General features: G+C 31.3%; 1 protein-coding gene across 1 annotated transcript; it reads left to right on the forward strand.

Moving 5' to 3' along the window:
* Positions 1–289: 289 nt before the first annotated feature.
* LOC140039512 (uncharacterized) lies at positions 290–22,872 on the forward strand. The gene is made up of 3 exons (XM_072085121.1): positions 290–1,076; positions 1,937–2,070; positions 20,666–22,872. Exons 1-3 carry the CDS (start codon positions 329–331, stop codon positions 20,675–20,677), a joined length of 894 nt encoding a protein of 297 aa, XP_071941222.1. The 5' UTR covers positions 290–328; the 3' UTR covers positions 20,678–22,872.
* Positions 22,873–23,668: the final 796 nt, after the last annotated feature.

Here is a 23,668-nt window from a genome sequence, read left to right on the forward strand (position 1 = left end):
TGATGTGTGTAACAGCAGTGAAGAGGACACAGAAATTGCTGTTTTGTCATCTTCTTCGGCATCTTTTACCGATGACGAACAGTTGGAAGAAAATGACCGTCTTATAAAAGATGCAACACAGCCTGGCCCGACTTTAATACGGACCAACTTGGGTTTTCACGTCAAAGATACAGCTAACCGTAAAACGGATAGGCCTAGAAGAAATTCATTTGAGTCTCTATCCGGTACTAAATTACCTAATAATATTTTTTCATCTGTTGCTAATTCATCGAATTTTCCTGGTTGTTTGTATTTACCTAGTTCTCATTTGAATCCGTATTCTTTACTTATGAATTCAGCTGGGGCCACTCCGGCCATATCTCGTTCAAGCCGACCATCTCCAGCCTTAGGACTTTACCCACTACCATTTATGTTTCCACCAAATTCTAAAACACCGTGTCCCCACACGGCATCTAAACCCCTACCCGAAAATGTACCAGGAACAGGTTTTTCACCAATAAGGCCAGTACCAACATGTAACCTTGTTCGACCATGTTTTAACCCAAATATAAACTCTCATGTATTTCCGACTATGGTACCCGGCCCTCATATACCACCACTAAGGCCACTTTCACATCAAGATGGGCCTAGGGGTACGGCTCCAAACCTAGGCCCTCATCACCTTGCTCAACTATGGGCTAGAAATGCTTTAAATCTCCGTTCTGGAACTCATGAAGAAAAGAACAATGCTGAAAATACACGATCGTCTCGTTCTGAAGCTAAGCGTACGACAACAACGAGAAAAAGGCATTTGAGTACGGAGAGCAACAACTCGGACGAGGACCCGGAGGATGCATTGGAACGAAGAAAACAGGCAAACGCTAGAGAAAGGGAGAGAGTTAGTAATCTTAATTCTGGTTTTGAAAACTTACGTCAAGTTTTACCCTGGATGAACCACAATCGAAGGGTAAGCAAAGTGGACACTCTAAGGGCAGCTATTGCTTATATTGGACATTTACAACAAACATTATGGGACGCCGAGTGGGCTACGCATTTACAAACGTATTCACAGGCATCTGTAGGCTTTAGTCATAATGGTAAGTTTGTTTTTAATTATTGTAGATTTATAATTATTCTAACATAAATAAAACAGTTGATATCATAAGATCTTTACAATTCATATTTGTTTGGAAATGCAATGTATTACAGAAAGATTGAACAAAATATTTAACATTTAGATTTATACCAAAGTAATATCACATATTATATACATGTATTTTACCATCTTTGTTCACTATACTCATACTACTGGTAATTTTCTTCGATTTACATTTTTTTTTGTAATGGAAATTCAATAATTTTCCATTTAGCAGAGTTTCTTACACGAAATTAAATAACGTAAGGATCTAAATATATTTAAATTTAGTTAATAACTTTATTCCAATTAAATTCTTTAAAAAATATTTAACGTTAGTTTAGATTTGCAAATTCATTATAAATATAGTTCGCTTGCAGCTTTTACAACAAATGATGTTAATACCGGTACCACTGTTTAGTAACGTTATATGTTTTACTTTTTAATTATGAATAATTGAAATAAATAGAATTTTTATATGTTTATACTTGTTATATTATAATGTACTTCCACAATCCAACCTAAATCAGCGTTGTTGCAAATTGATATTCTAGGATATTTTAGGTTTGTTTGTGGAAGATGCTATTGTTAATTGTTCCTGGTTAATGTTGATGATTTGTATATGGATGTACTATCCGAAATAAATGAAATGAATGAATGAATGACTGAATAATATAAATTTGACCAAATCATTAATGCCACTTCTTTTTAATAAACGAGAATTTAATCGAATTGAAAAAAAGTTTTTTTCTATTCTAAATTGTTTCTGTGAGGGAATTGGCAACTAATTAATTATGTACGTCCTTCTTTTTCTTGTTTCAGCTTTCCGAAGTCCAGCAATGGAACCTTTTCCATTCCAGTCAATGCATCCGTACAGTTTTATACGGCCTAGGCATTTGCCTTCATTTGGACCAACGGCTCCTATGCCAACCCTATCCACAGAAATATCAGCACCAGTAAGTTATATTTATTTTGTTACTTTTCAGGAACATTTATTAACTTCAATATTGGCAAAATGATATCTGTAACAATTAGGTATTGCGATTCAAAGATTTCTTTCAAGAGATAATCATTATTTTTATTTATAAAAATTATTTATTTATTTATAAATACATCTTGCACTGATGAAGGGCTGGTGTCGCCCGAAAGCTCTGGTAACTTTTCTAGCTGTTTTACTTCTCGTTTTGATTTAGCTTTTCGCTTTTATTTTGAATCTCTATTGAGATCCAGCCACTGATACCCACATCATTGTTATTTTTTCAGTAATTTTCCTTTGGATTTATTTATAAAAAAAATATAGTTATATATAATAAAAAAAACAACAACAGTAGATAAAACTCTGCCACGTAGTATGGTTAACAGTATGGTATGGTTAACAGAAACACAAGAATATAACAATTATTAGGTAGGCCTATCATAATAAGAAACACAATTAATTCTTGTCTCATGCAAGACCCCAAAGAAAAATGTATTATAGCGCCCATTTCTATCACATACATCTATCTATCTATCCATCTATCTAGGCATTAGTTCATCCATTGTTGAATGAAGCCCTCCTCATAACATTTCCATTTCTGTCTAATTCTTGCTATCCTAGTCCATGCAGCCGTTCCAATGTATGTTGTTAGATCATCTCTCCACCTTCTTTTTTGTCTTCCTCTTTTCCTCTTTCCTACCCTTGGTTGCCATTCTGTTAATCTGTATGTCTATCTATTATCTTGAAATCTCGTGAAATCACATACATAACATTGGTTAAATAAAACAAAGACAAATTTTTTCCATAAACTTTATTTTATAAAATAATTTTAACCATAACTTGAAATTAAAGCATTGATTTTTAGTGTTCACTTTTACATTGACTTAAGACATCTAAAACCTGACTAAATCCATTTGACATGTCTATATGTTTAATAATAAAATAATCATAGAACCATATTTAACGATTAAGTTAGCGATGAATTTGCATAACAAAATCCCATGGTCAAATAATTATGTTAACATTCGTATTATTATGTTAAATTATACCTCACATTACTGTATGTTAGGAACATTTAGAATTGGTTATGAAAGAGTTTTATCTTGGAATTCAATTTATGTTTATATTAGGGTTAATTCGAAGAAATGTTTTGTGAGATTGATTACATCTAATTTTCTTGAAGAGTATAACTTAATTTTAAGGCGTCTGATATCAAATGTAATGTTGCTGGATCTGTTAAGAGGGCTGTTAAACCTTTCCCTATTGTCATTTCATACGTTGATGTTGCATATATTTTACTAGTTTAAAAAGTGAATAAATTAATGATTTATTTGTCTGTCAGATTAGAATTATTAATTGATAGATATTGAACATTCCTTTTTGTATTGTTTTTTTAAAAACATATTTTAAAGATCTACAATATCCTAATGAAGGGAAGGGCTTTAAAACCAGGTTTAGAGTAGGTTGTACTATTTTGTTCATTATCATATACCCTGTTTATCCGTTATTGTATTTCTACCGTTTTATTTATCAGTACAAATTTTTGCAGTAGAAATTAATTTAACCACAGATGCCATGTTTCCAATGATTTTATCATGATTCCATCTGAACCGAATCAACGTCCGTAGACTTTCGGCAGCATTGTCATACCATTATATATTTTCTGTTCGGCTCTTGTTGGTTTTATGTCAAGTGTGATCAGCCTAAATATGCTATTGTTATTCCGGGGTCCTTGGCGAATGAACTAAAAAAGCACGTACGATTCACGTAGCTAATTTCATACATTGGTCGCCAACCGATACCCCGTTCCGTTAATCGGTATAACTATTATTTACATGTCATATATTACATGTAAAACAATTAAATTTAAATGGTTCGTGAGGTTTTAAACCGTAATCTGAAATCTTGTAAATCCTTTACAAGAAATTAGTTATAGAATATGTATAGAAACACTTTGCAGGCGTACTGTATTTATAGAGGTGTATGATATCCCAATACAAACTGAGGGTTTGCTAGGCCCAACTTCCCAAACGTTTTACATTACAGTATGTTCTGGTGCAACAATAGAGAACACATTTGAGAGAATTGACGATCTCTGAAATTGAATCCATCCAACGCATGTAAGCATTTTAGTAAATGATACGAATATGTAATAAGTCACAATTTATGTCATTGGCGATTATTATTATCTTAGATACATATCAATGGCGTGTTATGCTTGATATCAATAGCGTGTTATATTTGATAGGCCTAATGTTATAATGAATACAAGCCACTGTTTAATAAACCGCGAAGATGTTATCAAACAAATACAAATTGTTTCCAAGAAAGTAGAATCTAAAATTGAGATACACTAAACTGTAACAAATGCTCACGACTTACACAAGGCTGTTTATTGTTTTTTTTCTCTTTCAAAATATGTCTCAGGGGCGGATCCAGGAATTGTTAAACACGGGAGCTCTAACATATAATAATATAGTTTGTCAAAGATGTCACTTAAATTTTATCGCTACCTCCTGAAAATATACTAATTTAAGGCTACAAATATTAAGAAGGAAGATGGAATTTTGATACTAATATTATACGGAGTTCTATTTTTTTATTCTAGATGATGACAACTTATTTTATTCTCTCACGGGTTCTTATACATTTTCATTATTTATGAATTATGTTTTCTGATGAACTTTAAAACTTCGGAAATGTAGGCCTACGGGTATGGAAGATGGTTGGGTTTTCATACATACCACTTTATTACATTTTCCAAAAAAGTTTAGCTTTTATAGAATGCAGTTAATCAAAAAAGAAAACATTTAAAAAGCCTGGTTTACTTTCAATTCTTTGGGTGCCATTTTGCTTAAATTAAGATGGTTAAGAATAGTTAAGTGAAAAACTGAGCCTTTACTATCAAACGAATTATTTTTATTATTATAGAATCACCCAATGTTAAGTTGCTTTTTTCCCTAAGCACTTTTTTCGGATATTCGGATTTCGAAATGAGTTTGGAAAGTTTGTTTTGATGTTTTTCTTTTTTTTGTGGAGATTAACACATCTTGTCTCATTACTTGTGTTCATTCTACATTCATTAACAATCATATATTAGTGAACAATAGAAATATTTCTAACTTTGAACAAAGATAAGGCAATATGAAAACAGTAGCAGTATGCCTTTTTTAATCCGAGTTTTACTTCTCATTAGACGAAAACAATTATGGATCATTATAGGATTTATCTTGTAACCCAGATTTCTTGTTTTGTTAGGAATCAAACCCAGTGTTTTCGTAACTGAATCTATTAAAATATGAAGTAATAATTCTAATCAGTAATATCACAATACGTGACAATTGTCCAGTATTTGTAAGTAACCAGAAGAATGCTTGCAGCAATTTTTAGAAATTATGGTATTTTAGTGTAGACAGAAAGACTACGATGTTCCACTTGTTTGTGAATGAACGCATACTTCAAATACAGCATGTGTAAAAAATAATCACGTGATAATTTACATGCTTTTAATAAAGAAAAAATAATTATGTTTACAAGGAAAATTCCATTGTAATATTTAACAAAACACCAATAGTTAGAGAGTAGGACTTTTTAAAATGTTATGAATGATTTTATTTTGTATTGATATTTTATATATAGGGTAGTCGTCGCATCTTTGTCTAATTCTCTTCATTGTTTTATTGTTTTATAATTTTATAATAATTATTTTTCTTTTAATTGTTAAATTGTATTAACATTTATTTTTTTTTTCTGATTTCAAGTAAACCGACGTCATAGAGCAGTTTTCAGTGATTTTTTTTTTCAATCACATTTATGCATTCGTCATAAGTATCATTTACTATAGATTGTTTGAAACACATCTTGTAAAATAAATATATAAGTTATAAATCGAGTATGGCTTATTAATTATTAAATGTCCCGTACTTTTTTACTAATTTATTTTTTATACAGTTCTTTTCAAATTAAATTTAAAGGTTTGCCAAACGATTGGTAAAACATAATGGTCTATACACAACCTTGATATTCAAGTATTGTTACAATAGTTAGTTAAGTATGCTTAATCATGTGGATATCAAAACATTAGGCTTTTGTACTAATATTTAGGTGAATGTCCTCAAATTGATACTAAACTATTTTCCTTTGGGAATTCTAATACTTCCACAATTAATTCAAGCTTTTGAGCATCAATTATCGTCAGTTTTGTATTTTCTGCTTCTCGTCATAGTTTAGGCCTAGGTTAATGATATAAATTACCAAGAGGTCGTATGGTGCTAGAGCCACCCAGTACCAAAGCCTGTTCCCTCGGGCCGATCGCCCAGTAAGTACGCGCTCATTTGTCTATAACTACTAGCTAGAGCCTAGTTTGAGAAGTTCCATTCTTAGCCTATCAGACTGCGACACTACGACAGCGGGCTGGGTGACTGACGATTTGATGTGTTCCCACCAGAGTAAACGGCCCATTGTGTTTGTTTTGGGCTTGTCTTCACCCTGGCCCTCGACTGTGGCGCTGTGGTCCTCCTCTGAACTATAGAAACATGAGAAAAGCATACGCATCTTTATCCCAGATAATGAAGTTGAAAAGTATTTGTTTAGCGGCAGATGTTAGGCAGATTTTTTTCGAATTTTGGAATAAACGGAGAATGAACGCGTGACCAAAGCAGCTGAGAATTCACCTGTGCACACAGAAATCACATGAAATGCCAGCTATATTTCATTACAATTATTGTTTATGGCAGTGAATATATATACAATATAATAATTTATAAATATAGAAATTACACTACAAGTAAAAAATCAAGATATAGACATAGATATGTTATTGTCACATAATACAGTAAAATATAAAATGTAATACTCGGCGCCTTGTTACTATCAATTAAAACAGTCATAAAAACATTAATACCGAAAAAACACATACAAAAGAAAAAAATACAGACATCACAATTGTTGCCTAAAACTATTTATTACAATTTCATTCATTATCCCAAACACACATTTTAAGTATCAACAATATTTATTGAAGTACAATGTATAATTTTATAAAAAATTACGATGTATGTGAGTGATATGTGTATTATAAAGAAAATACAAATAAGTGAATCTTACAAAAGAAAAAGAAAAAAAAAAAAACATTCTCCACACGTATTTTTATATAAATAAATACAACTATAATTTCGGGTTAGGGTCAACTTTAATCCACTCAATCCTGATCTAATTATTACAGTATGCTGTGTTATACATTATGTCGTTGTTATATTATATCCTCTTCCTATTAGTGGAGTCTGTTAGGGATATTTTGGTTCACTTTTTTCCAAAAGCACCAAATTTGGTATACAGGTTGCCCACCCTATACAAATTCAATTTTTGATGGGCGCCAAGCAAAATGACCCCTTGGGTCACCTAATTTGCATAATTTAAAATGGCGGACATTTTCGCTTAAACAGTCTATATCTCTAAAAATATTGGTCATAGGGAGTTGATTTTTAGCCCAAAATGTTCAGAACATAAACATTCCTATTTACTCTAATGAAGTATTTTTGAAAAAAATGACCGGAAGTACCAGTTTTAACCTTTGACCCATATTTTAAGGAATTGCCATATCTCAGTACATAGTTGTCACAGACAGTTTATTTAAGTGTCAAATTGTTCAGAATATATATGTTACTATTTAGTTTAATGAAACATTTTATCCAAAAATGACCGGAAGTACTCAGTTTTGCCTTTGACCGTTACGATGTAATTACCAACCTTGTTACGGTTAATATATTTTGATATCCATAAAACTACTTGTCATAGAGAGTTAATGTTGGTGTCAAAATGTTCAGAACATAAACATTTCTATTTACTATAATAAAGTTTTTTCTCAAATAATGACCAGAAATACCATATTTGACCTTTGACCTGTTTTTTCAGGCAAATTGCTATATCTCATTATTGGGTTGGCGTGGAAAGTTCATTTTGGTGTCAGATTGTTCAGAATATATATGTTACTATTATGTTTAATAGAAGATTTTTCCAAAAAATGTCAGGAAGTACAGTTGACCTGTTACATACATAAAATTATAAATTTGTTCAAGTTAACTGTATATTTATATTATTTTGCAATCCACTTTTGAGCACTTGTCGAAGATGGCTACTTGCATGTGCAATTGAACGAAGTATACTGAATGAAGTTGAATAGATTGTCCTATTTGTAGTGAGTCTAGAGTAACGCAAATGAGAGAAAATTGTATAGACAAAAAATACCCAATCTCATTCTCATCTAATCGAGTACTTAAATGAAGTCTTCTACACATTTAGCAATAATGTTTACTGATGAAATCTATTCAAGTTTTGTTTTGGAAAGTTAGTGTTTCCATCACTTGTGTTTGTTTGGTTGTTACATTCAGGGTAATTGTCCTATATTGCATTGCTTCGCTGAGTATCTTTCTTTAAAGGGCCTTCAAACTGGGGTATAACCTACTAATTAAAAGGATGGACATTTTCGGGATGCACAATATAAAAACTAGACTACTGTTGCCATATCACGAACCACAACTGAAATATATATTTTTTTCCACCAGACCTAAAGTAATCCTTGGTCCGCCAAACTTGGCAGAATTCTCGAATTTTAATTTTTTTAAATTTGGCCATCATCTGGACACGATTTGGGTATTACAGTTTTGTTACTTATGACATTACGCCTTAGTATCATCTTTTTCATTAAGCCTTTTTACTTGATTTTTGGTTGATTAGTAAATGTTAAATTGTTGTTATATTGGAATTGGTAACAACTCTTGGCTTGTGTAACATAATGTATTGATGAGCTGTTTTAACCTCATTAACAGATTTACTTTTATTACTTTCATTTCTTTTTTTTACATTTTCAAAGTATTGAATGATGTGTCCTTTCTCATATCGAGTATTTGGAAAATAATGGCTTATTCAAACTTCTTTAGCAATCCTTGAACAGTCTGGTTGGTTCAGTCACCATAAGCACATGTATGGTAATTGTAATATTTTCAGTGTTCTCGTAAAGACGAAATGCCCCATCATGTTCTGAGCTTGAGTATGATATTGTTTCTTAGAAATGAGGCTAAACCTTTTTGTTGATTTTTGCACAACATTTCCATTCATAAAATTTGCATTGTTCACATAGTCAAGGACATGCAATACAGAGTTCATTTTAAGTTTGAAAAAAGGGCAATATATGAAAAAGAGGATACTAGAGCGTAACATGTCATTAGTAACAAAACTGTTCCTATTCATCCAATCTCTTCTAGATGATTACTGTATATGGTCGGTTTCTTTTTTTTTTTTATTTGAAAATCGTTGAGAACCACCAAGCTGGACGGTCCTTGGATGACTTAGGTCTGGAGGACAGAAATCTTCGGTGTCTTTTCCCCATTCAGTGGTTGTTCGTGTTATGGCAACAAAGAGAAATGTAGCAACATGAAATTGTTATGCAACAGCAAGCACAAGTGACGGAAACACTAACTTTCCAAAACAAAACTTTTTCTGGATTTCATCAGTAGGCCTACACATTATTGCTAAATATGTGGAAGACTTCATTTAAGTACTCGATTAGATGATATTGGGTATTTTTTGTATATACAATTTTCTCATTTCTCATTTACATTACTCTAGACTCACTACAAATAGGACAATCTATTCAATTTTGTTCAGTATACTTTGTTCAATTGCACATGCAAGCAGCCATCTTCGACAAGTGCTCAAAAGTGGGTTGCAAAATAATATCATAAATATACAGTTAACTATACAATTAACTGAACAAATTTATAAATTTTATGTATTTAACAAGTCAATAACTATACTTCCTGAAATATTTTTGAAAAATCTTCTATTAAGCAGAATAGCAACATATATATTCTGAACAATTTGACACCAAAATGAACTTTCCACTCCAACCCAATAATGAGATATGGCAATTTGCCTGAAAAAACAGGTCAAAGGTCAAATATGGTATTTCTGGTCATTATTTGAGAAAAAACTTTATTATAGTAAATAGAAATGTTTATGTTCTGAACATTTTGACACCAAAATTAATTCTCTATGACAAGTAGTTTTATGGATATCAAAATGTATTAACCGTAACAAGGTTGGTAATTACACCGTAACGGTCAAAGGCAAAACTGAGTACTTCCGGTCATTTTTGGATAAAATGTTTCATTAAATTAAATAGTAACATATATATTCTGAACAATTTGACACTTAAATAAACTGTCTGTGACAACTATTTACTGAGATATGGCAATGCCTTAAAATATGGGTCAAAGGTTAAAACTGTTACTTCCGGTCATTTTTTTCAAAAATACTTCATTAGAGTAAATAGGAATGTTTATGTTCTGAACATTTTGGGCTAAAAATCAACTCCCTATGACCAATATTTTTAGAGATATAGACTGTTTAAGCGAAAATGTCCGCCATTTTAAATTATGCAAATTAGGTGACCCAAGGGGTCATTTTGCTTGGCGCCCATCAAAAATTGAATTTGTATAGGGTGGGCAACCTGTATACCAAATTTGGTGCTTTTGGAAGAAACTGAACCAAACACCCTTATTTCAGCCCTAACAGACTCCACTATATGCTTACTTTCTGTATCCGTCACTGATACAAGACTGTTATATTGTGGATCATTGTTCCATTTATCTTAATACAAGACATTTTATTTCCTTAATATTCTTCAATTAACCAGCCCTGAATTAATTAATTAATTAATTACTTTACTAAATCTGCTCCATAATTTATTGTATAGTCTACCTTTCTATTATAATTTTAAATTAGACAATATTTGACGATATATAATTTTTGAATTGCCATAGAATAGATAAATTGTGTGTGTAAAATAAGAACCGTTGGTGAACCCACATTGTTTTTGTCTATTTGCATTGCTGTCAATATCGTCTACTTTTTCGTATTGTTGTGGTTAGGTACTGGTGTTATCACACCAAGATAAACTAATAAATACTTACCGATATTAGTTTATTAATTATTAAAACCAGCTAAAATTACTGATCACAGATAAGATAAATAACAAGGAGCACACTTCTGATAACTTGGTCAGCCCCTTCGGCCATTTTTAAAAGTCCAGTCAGTCTAAGTGATACCCTGCGAGAAATAAAAACTTTACGCAGGTGTTACCCATCTGTCCCGCTGGACGTAGTGTAGTGGAATAAACTGGACGTGTTGTACTGACCACTGGCTATTGGTGTTGGAATGCCGATGTCCAACTGTTTACCGCTTTTGTGGACTTAGTTATAGTAAATCGTGTCTACTTTCAAATAACAATAATGATAATATTAGATAAGTGGATGGGACTGAATAGTTATTGAAACATACAGCGAATGCTATTTGCATGCTGATTGGCCAAAGTTATCAGTAAGTTGTCTGATAGAATATAGTACGTTAAGGAGACATCTTCGGAATCCAACAAAACTGTCATTTAAAAATGGTTTCCTTTAAATGCGGCTCTTTTTCTTGGAAAATAAGGACTATAAACTATAATAAAGGTTCTGTGTACACAGAATGCTAGTACATCTTTCAATGGGTTATCTTGGTGTACTAGTTTATAAACAGCCATTACTAATGTAGTCCTTCTAGTAGAACTCCTAATTATAACCAATACCTTGAAGATAATGCTATGGGTTGGAAGTGTGAGGCAACAGGTAAGGATCGGAGCAAAGTCTGAAATTAAGCTGTATTATAATTTGTTCTATGTATTGTTTTCTCCTGAAATTTAGATGTTTCTGGTTGCCCGTATAGTTGGCATGGGTTAGACGTCTGAAATAAGGCTGGTCCGCGTCGATTAATCATCGTCATACGCATACTGGCAGATGTATAAATACGTTTACTCTGTTTATCATAAGTCTCTGCATTGTCGTTCCAACTCAAACGCGGTCGAATTTCGGTCTCTCACACTGTGATATGTATCGTTAGGGATTCTCTCGCAACGTTTTCTGAACAAACATTACATGTATGGGTCATTATGTCATTGTAAGGGTCAGAGGTCAAGTTTGGTGAGGACGAATTGAATCCGATCTAAGACTTTGCTTCTTGTTTTGTTTAAATACAAATTGCTGTTATAATACTCTGATAAAAGTATACCAAAATTGTGACCATACTGAATTTCTACGAAAGAGAAATAGGCCATGGTTTTTTGTTTCCGTTAGTTAAAAGCATAGGCCTAAGTATTCATAAAAAAAAGTAAATGATTCAAAATGTTGTTCTCTTTTAACTTTTGTTTCTTTCTTAATTATGTAGCCACTTGCAATTTGGAAATAGTTATTTTAAGCTATCCTGGTCAAAATCTATACGTCTATTGTTTACTGGCTTTTTAAAACATTGTTTTAACAATAAAAATAGCTGTAACTATTATCTGTTAATCTTTGGTCTCGTATCTTCTGCTTTTCATTAAGTTTTTTATTATTTCAACTCCCATTTCAAGTATATTACTTGAAATCTTGTTCTTGTACAGTTTTCCTTGTAAATGTTATTTAGTTGTTATTGAAAGTGATTTTTACCAAATAAATGAATAAATGAAACAAGTGAGACACAAAATTCTCCAATAATTACATGTTATAGGCCCTATATATATTTATAATTTGTATCATATTGTTGTATAATAATAATTACTGGAATATGGAATGAGTGCATAATCTGTTTGTTAATTAGCCTATTCTCACTCATTTCAATATCAGTGCCACATTATGTTCAACATTTGTAGGTCACTTAATGTTTGTTGTAATGTTAACCTAACACATTCAGTAGAATCAGTCGGAATCAGTTCGAAACATTCAACTTGCACAGATTTTCCCTCCTCCTGATGGCTTATCTAGGCCGCTAACCTCCTTTCATATCTCACGAACAGAATAATGTTAAATAGGGTAAAGAAATACTCAGGTCTAAAAAACACAAATTCTAAATACAGACCTAGACAAGACACAACCAACCGACACAGGAGCCGTGTGTGTTTTGTTATATAATTTATTTAATTAAAGGGCTACATAAACACAATGTAGTGATTGGCGTAGTGTTTTATTGGGAACGTCCGGACGCTTTATAAATCAGCGGGAAGATGTTGGTCACAGAATTCATTTTATGCAATAATATTATTTCGCTCAGTGTCAAACGTGACTTCAACGCGATGATCTAAATATCTAGAAATATAACATATTTCCCCGCATTGTATGTACATCGCTCGTGCTGGCATCGAATGTAGGCTAGGCCTAGTTCAGCTGGCTTAGGAATAGTTTCTGTAATTTTATTTTAGTTGGTTTAGACAATGGTAGACAACATCAAAGCTGTCAGAAAATCAAGGAGGTCTATCTATAGGTATTTAGGTCAGTGTTAACGGAACATAAAAAACACAATAAATATAGGAAATGTGATGTCGAATGTTTGATTGACTCTGCCACATGTAAAGTCTTACGTGTGCATCAACGCCAGCTAAGTTGACTCTTCAAAACGCACACGACTTGGTGAAAAAAAATACCTAAGAGAGAAAAAAATGGATCATCATTGTAATCGTAATCTTCATCATTATCATCAACATTATCATTATCAACATTAACATCAAAATCAGCATCATCATTATCATCATCATCATCATCATCATCATTATCATCATCATCATCATCATCATCATCATCATCATCATCATCATCATCATCATCATCATCATCATCATTATTATTATCATTATTATCATCATCATTATCAACATCAATATAAACATCAACATCATCGTCAACATTATCATCGACATCATCCTCATCATCATTATCATCATTATCATCATCATCATCATTATTATTATCATAATTATCATCAACATCAATATAATATCATCATCATCATTATCATCGTCATCATTATCATCGTCATCATCATCATCACCATCATCATCAGTATCATCATTTTTATTTATTTATTTTTTTATTTATTCATTTAGCATCCATTCAACAATACATCTAAAATACATAACAAAGAAAAAATACAAACAATTCATGGAATATTAAAATTTAATTAAACCAAAGTGAATGGATTCAAGGACGACCTTTTGGCTAAAATCGTCAATTTATTTCCAATGGGGTCCATTGCAAGAGAAATCGGAGATGTGAAAGTGAACAAGGAATTATAAGAAGGACATATGGAAATGTGAAAGACATATAAAAAACACATGTTAAAAGGGTATTATAAAAAACTATTAAAAAAAAGGGAAGAGCAACAATATCATCATCAGTAACATTATGATTTTCTATCATTTATCGGAATCACCATCTTCGCCTTTATCATCACAAAATGGATTTTATTTTGCCGTGTAATATGTCTGTATTTTAACTTGAACAAACGACTAAGGGAAAAGAAAACACGTTTACCAGCAAATGTTCCGTATAAAATGTAAAGCAAAACAACTGACAGTTTACCGGGATAGTAACAAAATAGAAAAAAAAAGAGTTAAATATAGTTAAGTAAAACGGTATATTTTGCATACAGCATAAAACACATTCACTTTATTTTATTTAACTCATTAAAGAAAAACTTATTTCAATTGTGGTCATCGTTTTCCTGTTCCTGTTTTTTTTTATTCAGGGTTTTTTTTCATTTGCCAGTATCTTGTTTGTCTGAAATGTGCTAATAAGAATTTTTAAAAGGAAGAATAAATATAGACACTTCCGTTCATGCTATAATTACCGGTGACAATGATCGTGTTAGATGATCAATTATAAATTCATAATTTAAGACCAGTGTCGCCGGACGCGTATCATTTTTCCAAATGATGCAACTATAAAGATATTTCCACGGCGGCAAACACCCCGTAGGTCTTACAGCTATTCATACGAGTTAAAGTTTCCGGTTAGTGCGTGCAACTGAGCGCGTTTAAAACACGTTTGATATCGACGCGTGCCAATCGGTGTAGTATTCAAGACCACTTGTAGTGTTATTTAACTTGGACATAGCTGACCATAATGTTACTAATGAGTGTAAACTCTTGACCAATTCGGTGTCCTCTTAGGTAACTCTCATTTATTTATAAATTTGGTCAAAACTAAATTTCAACTGCAGTATGCCTACATATACAAAAAAGAGCTTCATACAAACAATAGAATGAGAGTTAAAATGGTATAAAATCATTTCAATAAAAATAAACATGAAAACCAGAAAATACCAGAAATTTAAGATTTATATAAAAACATCTTCTGTTTATTACAGTCCCTTCAAAAGTCTAGTCTTAAAATTATATTAATTAGAGTCGAGCGCAGTGTTTCTCATATAATTGCCCATCATTATTTTCACATGAAAATGTCTTCTGAATTAATAGGGTTGGTTTTGTGAATGAGGATTATAGCAAGAAAAAAAAACTCTATAGAAATAAACTCATTGTGTAAGATATGGAAATAAAGCTTTAGTATCTAAACATAAATAAATAAAAAAATTATAGGAAGTTCGATTGTCTCCCAAAGCCATTTCGTTTAACTTTACATTTCAGAAACTTCGCCATTATATTAATTCACTACATTCGTCCACAAATTAAGAATTACAATTTGGTGGCGCAATTCATGAATAGGATCGATTGTATTTTCACGTTTGGCAATTGTTTCTAGGTAATACGTGCCGTATCAATATTAGATTGGAATACATTTCATACCTCCTACCTCGCTAATTGTTCACTCTGTGTGTTTCGAAGCCATCGGCAATCCTCGTGAAACGCGTTCCAAACGAATTTATTCTTAGATTTGAAACGAGTTTCAGCTGCGATTTTATTTTCGCTAAAGTACGCTCAACTCTAATCGCAAAGTATCAATGATTAGGCCTACAGTATAAATAATACTATTTTATTATTAAAGGTTTTATTGAAATTAAAATTATTCTTTAGGCCATGGTACTACATTTACAACACAAATTCTAAATACTAACCGACGAACTAAAGGAGGCGTTCTTACTCGCCAAAAGAGTGTACGATATATTTTATAGGCTAAACAATTTTCTTGTTTTTAAAATATTTCACTAAAAAATTAAATTAATTATAGTTTTATTAAATATGTGTTGGCATATTCTAAAGAATAATTTCTTGTTAATTTATCATGGCGTATATTTAATTTTATTGATAAAGCAATATTATTAAAAAGTTCGTTAACTGAAATGTTTATTTTTTAAATATTCCAATAAAAAATTTAACTAATTATAGTTGTATTAAATATGTGTAGGCATCTCCTACAGAATGATTAAAGATATTTTTTCAGGAGAAAAATATAATGTATCTTTAATATTATTGATAAATCAATATTAAATAAAAAAAGTTCGTTAATTGAAATTTCGTTCTGAATACTCTATGCAGAGATCACTCTCTCTGTTTCGTGATAAATGTGTCAGTGACAAACAGCAAACCTGACAACCTTATAACTTTTCAGGTTTTTTTCATCAGTTCTTTTATTTCATAATATGTCATTATTTTGTTTGCCCATCGCGGTTCCCAAACGGATATCAATTTTCCTAACAAAATAACACTTTCTATCCCAGATGTTTGAGAATTGATGCCAGAAATGGAATGAATTCGTTTTGCCCTATTCTTGATAGGCTTACGAGTAAGAAAGAAAGACATACCGCGGCGATGTAGCAAGCAATATGTCAGCTAGTAACTAGATATTTCTATAGGTCGAGTGGTTCGATATATACCCAGTGGGCCTTCAGTTTAATCAATGTTACCAATGCAATTTTAAACAAGGGAGGTCCAGCGTATTACTGTCATTGAGTTTGAAAAATAAGTACACGAACTTTTATTAGCTCAGTAAAGTACTTTAAACTATTATAATATACATTTTGTTTAATTTATAAAATATTATTATATTTTGTATATGTTATTAACATGAATTTGCTGGCAATTATTAGCTAAGTTCGAATTATTCGTTGATTTGTGAATGGCGTATTAAATTCGCTTATTCAAATGATATTACAAATTATTGGATTGGAAGTACCTGTCATAAAACAAAATAGAATAGGCCTAAAAATAATTAATCATAGATAAATTGATTGTTAAAATGAAATATATTCAATTTGGTAAGATATCTTTAATAATATAATTAATAAGAACTAGGAAAATTACAATAGAATACGAAGAATGAAATAAAAATATATGGTATTAGGAATTAACGAATAATGTACCGGAGGCCAATAATGATTTCTAACACTACGACTGACCCTTATTGGGCCCCCTTAAAATTGGCTTTATGTATTATAATGTTTGCTCCTCAAACAAAGTCGTGCGTGCGTTTCTAGTTCAAGTTCAATAAAGTCACGCTTCAAGTCGATTAGATCACATCTGAACACACACGGTATGTTCGAGTGTGAACAAATTAGTTAGGCCCATAATTTACGAAAGCTTATTACACACCAGATGTGTTAAGATTCTCAAAGATGGACACAAATAGTGGTAATTAATGTTCTTCGTTTATTTTAAAGCGTCACCATATTCCTCACCTGTATTAGACATCAATACAAGACGGGAAATTAGATCGAAATTGAAGGTCAGAATAGATCGGAGCTATCTCTGCATGCTCGGGGTTTGCAAGACCGGGATCTTTTCTCCCACTTAGAATCCGTTTGTGGAACCCTGACCTTAGCGGCTTGCCTCCATTGAAGCTGTTACCAACCCAAGGGTCGATGCCTCGTTCAAAATTTCCCCAGCAACGACCTACTCCGGCGTAAATTTTCTTTCAATTACGCGACGCATCTGTTTATGTATTGGTGCAGTTGTTGCATCGATATTAGCCGTTTTATAAGTATAACAATTAATTGCCAATACATGTGCAAAGCTAGTTTGTAACATTCTAATACCAGTTCTTTTCAGAAGCTTAGTCATATATTGCACTTTGAATAACTAGGCCTGCTGAGTATCAGGTGCCAATGTGAATGTCGCGGGTGCGAGCCTATTTGTCCCGCGTAAGACATGTCGTGCTGACGTGACTAAATGGCCTTGTCAACCCTAAAATATGAAATTTAATCAGATCTAAAATAACACAATTGGTCCCGTATGTTAATATAAAATAGTAATGCATGTTCGTTACTTTACATTTAGGTTTGCCCTACGATGTGCATTTTTGCAAACCCGTTAGAACGACCCAAATTATATTACAAATAAATCAGCTTGCAGTTATAACGAATTAAACAAATACAAATGTTTATACGACTACTTAATTATTTCACCAGCATGATAAATATATATTTAATAATGTCATTCAATTTATTTTACATTTGTTAACAGTATTGTTTATAATTCGTTAACGTTGCGTAGAATGATATGACTGTATTTTCCGTCTTTTTTTTGTTTTCATTTTGTTTCGGTCTAGGTTGATTGAGGATGATTTTTTAGTGTGCTAATGTATACATTTTTGCTCATTTTAAATCTTTCTTTATTTTGTTCATTCAATTATTTTTGCTGAACGTTTTCCCTTTTTGTCTAATTAAATAGTTATTGTACTATAAGAATTGGTCATGCGGAAATATACCTAAACTCAATGTATGTGTTTGTACATTGTACATTAAAGTTCGTAAAATCTTTACTTTAACTAACATGAATGACCATAATATATTTTACAAAATTGCACTTAAAATCTATACGAATAATAGTAAATTAAGTAAAATTGGAATATTAACACACAAAAAAACGAATTACCAATCTTTATGTTTTTATAACTTATTCGACAAAAAAAGTGTTTTAATTTTGAATTTAATTTAAATACTATTAGTAGGCCTATATGCATTTATTGAAAGAAAACTCCGATTAATCAACATTAATAAATGAAACCAGCTCTAGATCGAAGGTGTGGGGCCATGAAAGCACATACAATCAGTTAGCGGGGTACCGATACCACTGGAACCAACACCTCCTCAAATAACGCAACACGGTCGTCGTAATATAATTTGGCCTGGAAACACAAGGATAGAATATTTTCAAAAATCGTTAGTAGCTTAGTTAGGAAGGATTCACAGAAGTTTAAGTCTACCAATGGGTGTTTTGATAATAACTATTTTCAGATAACAATTAGCGTATTCGATTGTTAACGGACAATAGGCTTATTCTATTAAATAATTGGGATAATCAGCGTTAATTAACGAAACTTGTTCATCACGGGAACTTTCTTAAATTTAAAAAATAGTAAATTGTATATTTTTAGTAGGAAACTTTGCCTTGTATTGTATTTCTTGTTATACTTTTGATAAATTTAGTTTTGTTTTGTGTAGTTGGCTATGGTCTACTTTCTAAATGTTTCCTGTTGTTGATTATACAGCTACTATTTTACGAAACTAGATAATTGACTCCTACAACATAAAAATGTATAATAAAACTTAAGTTTGAAATATGGAATACTATTTTATTTTATAGCTACATTTCTGATAAATTCGTTAATTTTAATTAAGCCTCAATATTACCTAATACATAGGCCTACAAGGACGCACGTGCTTTAAATAATTTTAAAACAACGAAATTAGGAAAACAATAATCAAATGCGGTAATGATTGACTGAAATACTAATTGGTTACCCCCATGTAACATTCTTAGGTTAGATAAATAATATTAGTGTGATCAAATAAAATATGCCTAAACGTGCTAGGCCACGATTGTTGGTAATAATCGTAGCCGCGTGAAGAGGAAGCGATGCTTGTTTGGTGTATAGTAAAATACCTACGACACGCGATCACCTTGGGCTGGCTACAGTATGGTGCCTGAGCAACGATTATTAAAGTTAAACACACACGTTTTACTTTATTACAATGATAATATAGGCCTATTGTTTGTTTTTTCGTTAATTGTTTGTTAGATAAATCAGTTGAACCGAATGCATGACTTCTATACCCACTAACGCGGATACGATTAATGTTTTGGCCTAATATTTGTTTGCGTTCGAAGAAACGTAATGTAGCCTTATTGTGTAAATTAATTAGTGTAAATTGGTTAAATTCCTCGATTGAGGACAGTACTACTATAATAGACGAGAAAGATAACTGATGTTCTAATTTTTCTTTTTCCTATTTTTCTTTTTATGTTTACGCTTTTTGTAGTATACGCCACTTTTATTAAACTCATATCTAATATATTCTGTAAACATACATATTTTCTATCTTTTAAATCATCATTACGCCGAACATATTATTTACCGTTAATATTATTTAAACCGTACATATTTGAACCTGTTTTGTCTACATCTTATCTTTATTTTCTGCTAAGCCATGGTCATTATTATACTATTGAACTTGATGACTTCATGTATCTTTGGGCGCTTCTTTTAATAATCAAATAATAATTTGTTGATGGATTCAAACATGTACTACAAATGGAGAGAGGCATTATATACCAATAGATAAAAGTTTTGGTCCTCTCTCCTTCATCTTTTTTTTTGTAATGTATTATACCATATGGAAAATTGTCTGAAATAAAAGTTGAATTGAATTGAATTGAATTGAATAATCTACCCATTGATATTCATGCATGATATGTAGGCCTACTGCGAAAACCAAATAAACAAATTATTGAAATGTGTTAATATAAGGTCTATACGTTTTTTTCTTTATCCCAGGTTCATCCATAATACGACCAGTGACGACGTGCTGTATAAGAAAACACATCGAAATGGAAAAGTGGCATTTGAACAAAATACCAGTAGGCCTAGAACTATAGGCCCTACAGAGTTTTGTTTTATGAATTTAAAATAATAATAAACACGTTTACTTAACATAAGTTAGTGACATATCATTATGATATTGTAATATTTCAATAAGATAAAAGAGAATTCTATATATACATTTGTTATTCTATTATTAAATTATCAATTATGTACGATCATTTTTTGATTAACTCAAAATAGGATAATAATAAAAATATCAACAATTCTGTTTTATTTTGCGAGTATTCGTTACAATGATATTGCATGAGTTTTGTAATTAAAGAACCATGCGAATAGTGGATACCAACTCACACGATGGACAGCGTAGTGACATTCATAGCAAGATATATTATATAATATTATGTTACATTGCAGGACACCCGTTATATATGGGTTAATAGGTCAGTAATTCTAAAGTAGACTTACTGTGAAGCCAGTTGGATCGTATTCTAAAGACACTCAGATCCATTTGGTTATTTTCATTATCCGTGCGAATATGAAACGGTAGCCAGGTCAAATCGTTGTGTGTATAATAATTCTAGGCCGCTAACATACGAATATATTCAAACTGTATTTTTGTTTGGTCTATACTTATAGGCCTAATAGCCTACAGATATATATGTTATTTAGCCTTAGATATATCATTGGTAATAATACAAATCGTCACGGCTATAAATGATTGTTTACCGTATTCCATGGATATCGTTATCGATAGCTTGAAATTTCCATGGATTAAATTTAAATATTTGGTCTATTAATAAGAACATTTCCAATTATTGAAATTTATTTTAGCTTTATATATTCGTATAAAACGAAAATATCACGGCTATAATTTAATCTTAATCAGGGAGAGTGAAATGTTACGCTTCTCTCTGTGGTTTAGACAGTATTTAAATCTGGTGTACAAACCATTTAAAATAATCATTTTTATTATTTATAGTTTTATTTATGACGTGTTTGGTGATAACACAACATTGTCGATTGTCACACTGTTGTATCGTTGTAATAATCTTCTTAACTGGTTTATTTAAACCTTGTATACGATTTAATTTGATAATTTCAAAACAATATTGTAAATGTTCATATTTTAGTACTGTTTGGTAAGCAAAATAATATTAGTAGAGAGGCTTTGCTTTGCGCCTACAAAATGTGAAATGTAATACTATCGTCTTTTTTAAGCACACGCGTGTTTTTCTGAAAAGATAATGACATAATTTCTATTTTTGAAATTCTCTGCCATATGAAATTCATAGTGATACATATTAAATAAGAATAATAAATATTAATGTGAAAATTATGATATAAAGGTAACCGTATCTAGGATTCAAATTACGAAATCAGGACAAATATTTCATCTTTATGTCTTTGTATCCATCTCAGGTTTTTGTATTAAGTTTTAGAAACGAATTCTCATTTTACTTTCAAAGAGAAAGTAAGATTACCATTGCCTGCTCTAAATGAAGTTTAGTCTTCAAATAATAATTACAAATTGTGTCCCTTGCGCTACATTTTTATTCGGTTATAACTTACGGAACTCGACTTACGCATCTATTAAAGCGCACTCCCGCAACCTATGTTATAATATCAAGTAATATAAGTTGTAGGCATAATGTCGGATTATAATTTTTATGTACATATTATATTGGAATAGTTTCATATTTTTTTTGTAAATAGGTATAAAATAAATCAAATGGACAACGTGTGTTTGGAGTAATCCTAATTACGCAGGCCATATTAATTAGTTTGTCACTTGTAAATATTTAAAATAAATAAACGTTATGATAATGGTTACATATTTCAATAATATAGCTATAGATTCCTGGTATGAATGGTATATTTGTTATTTTCTTTTAAAATATGACGTTATAAATATTAAAATGTTTAGTACTTTTTTTCTATAGTAGCCTATATGGAAAAGTTGGCTCACGAACTTAGTGAAGTTGCTCCACTGCATTTGATAATTTGCTTGATATTATTACGAAATGTTACGAATAAATCTCTTTAGTACAATCTATTTTGTTTACTAAACTATTTTTGTTAATATCAATTGACTAGTTTTTTTAAATATTTTCACAATATTACATGTCACTGTTATTGTCATATTGTTATTGTTATCAACATAACCGACTATATTATATTAGGCTATACTAAATTATGTAAGTTATAGATTCTTTATATCCTACAGTAAATTGTAATAAAAACTTTATATGAAAATATATATACGTTTTGAGAATTCGTTGATAATGCTTTTCTATTAAATAATAATCGTACAATTTTGGAAGGATATACGACAAATAGCAATTTCAATAAAAAAATTATATCAGATTATCGAAATAAAGCATCCATTGTACCGCCGGTTGTCCCCAATTATTATGTAAATGTCAAAGGTTATGGGGCCGATTGATGAGCAGATGAAACATGAGAAAACAAGGGCTCATCACATATACCTCTAAAAATATCACATGATCCCGCTCTAAGTTACAGAAAATTAACCTAGTTACATGCATTATGACATCTCAAATCAAAGGGGAGTAAAAGCGGTAGGGTCAACATTTGACCCGATTTCTATATGTGTATGTTGTAATAGACTTTAATAAGTTTGTAGGGGTCCAAATGGAGTCAAACATACCACAGAACTTTTAGTTAATTTAAAAGACATACATTCCAATGTTATAAACCAGAGGTAGATAGCGTTTCAATGAAGACTGTTAGGATGATTTAAAGTATACGCTTCTATTACCATTTCACCGAATCTGGGACGATAACGCAGACACTTTTCTATCGAAGTAAACTTTTAAAACAATGCGAAAGTTACCAAAAATGTGTACGTAAGGTGTGTATGTATTATGTTAATGAGCTACGCTTCGATTGCATTCCAGACACATTTGCATATGAATTAACCACGTAAACACGGTT

Source organism: Antedon mediterranea, chromosome 2, assembly GCF_964355755.1.
Source record: "Antedon mediterranea chromosome 2, ecAntMedi1.1, whole genome shotgun sequence".
Lineage (NCBI taxonomy): Eukaryota > Metazoa > Echinodermata > Crinoidea > Comatulida > Antedonidae > Antedon > Antedon mediterranea.

Excerpts from the sequence above, each read along its gene's own strand:
- LOC140039512 (XM_072085121.1), top strand. The coding sequence starts at position 329 with ATGAATTCAGCTGGGGCCACTCCGGCCATATCTCGTTCAAGCCGACCA. Across the intron at positions 1,077-1,936 it reads TGTAGGCTTTAGTCATAATG|CTTTCCGAAGTCCAGCAATG; the intron begins GTAAGTTTGTTT and ends TTCTTGTTTCAG.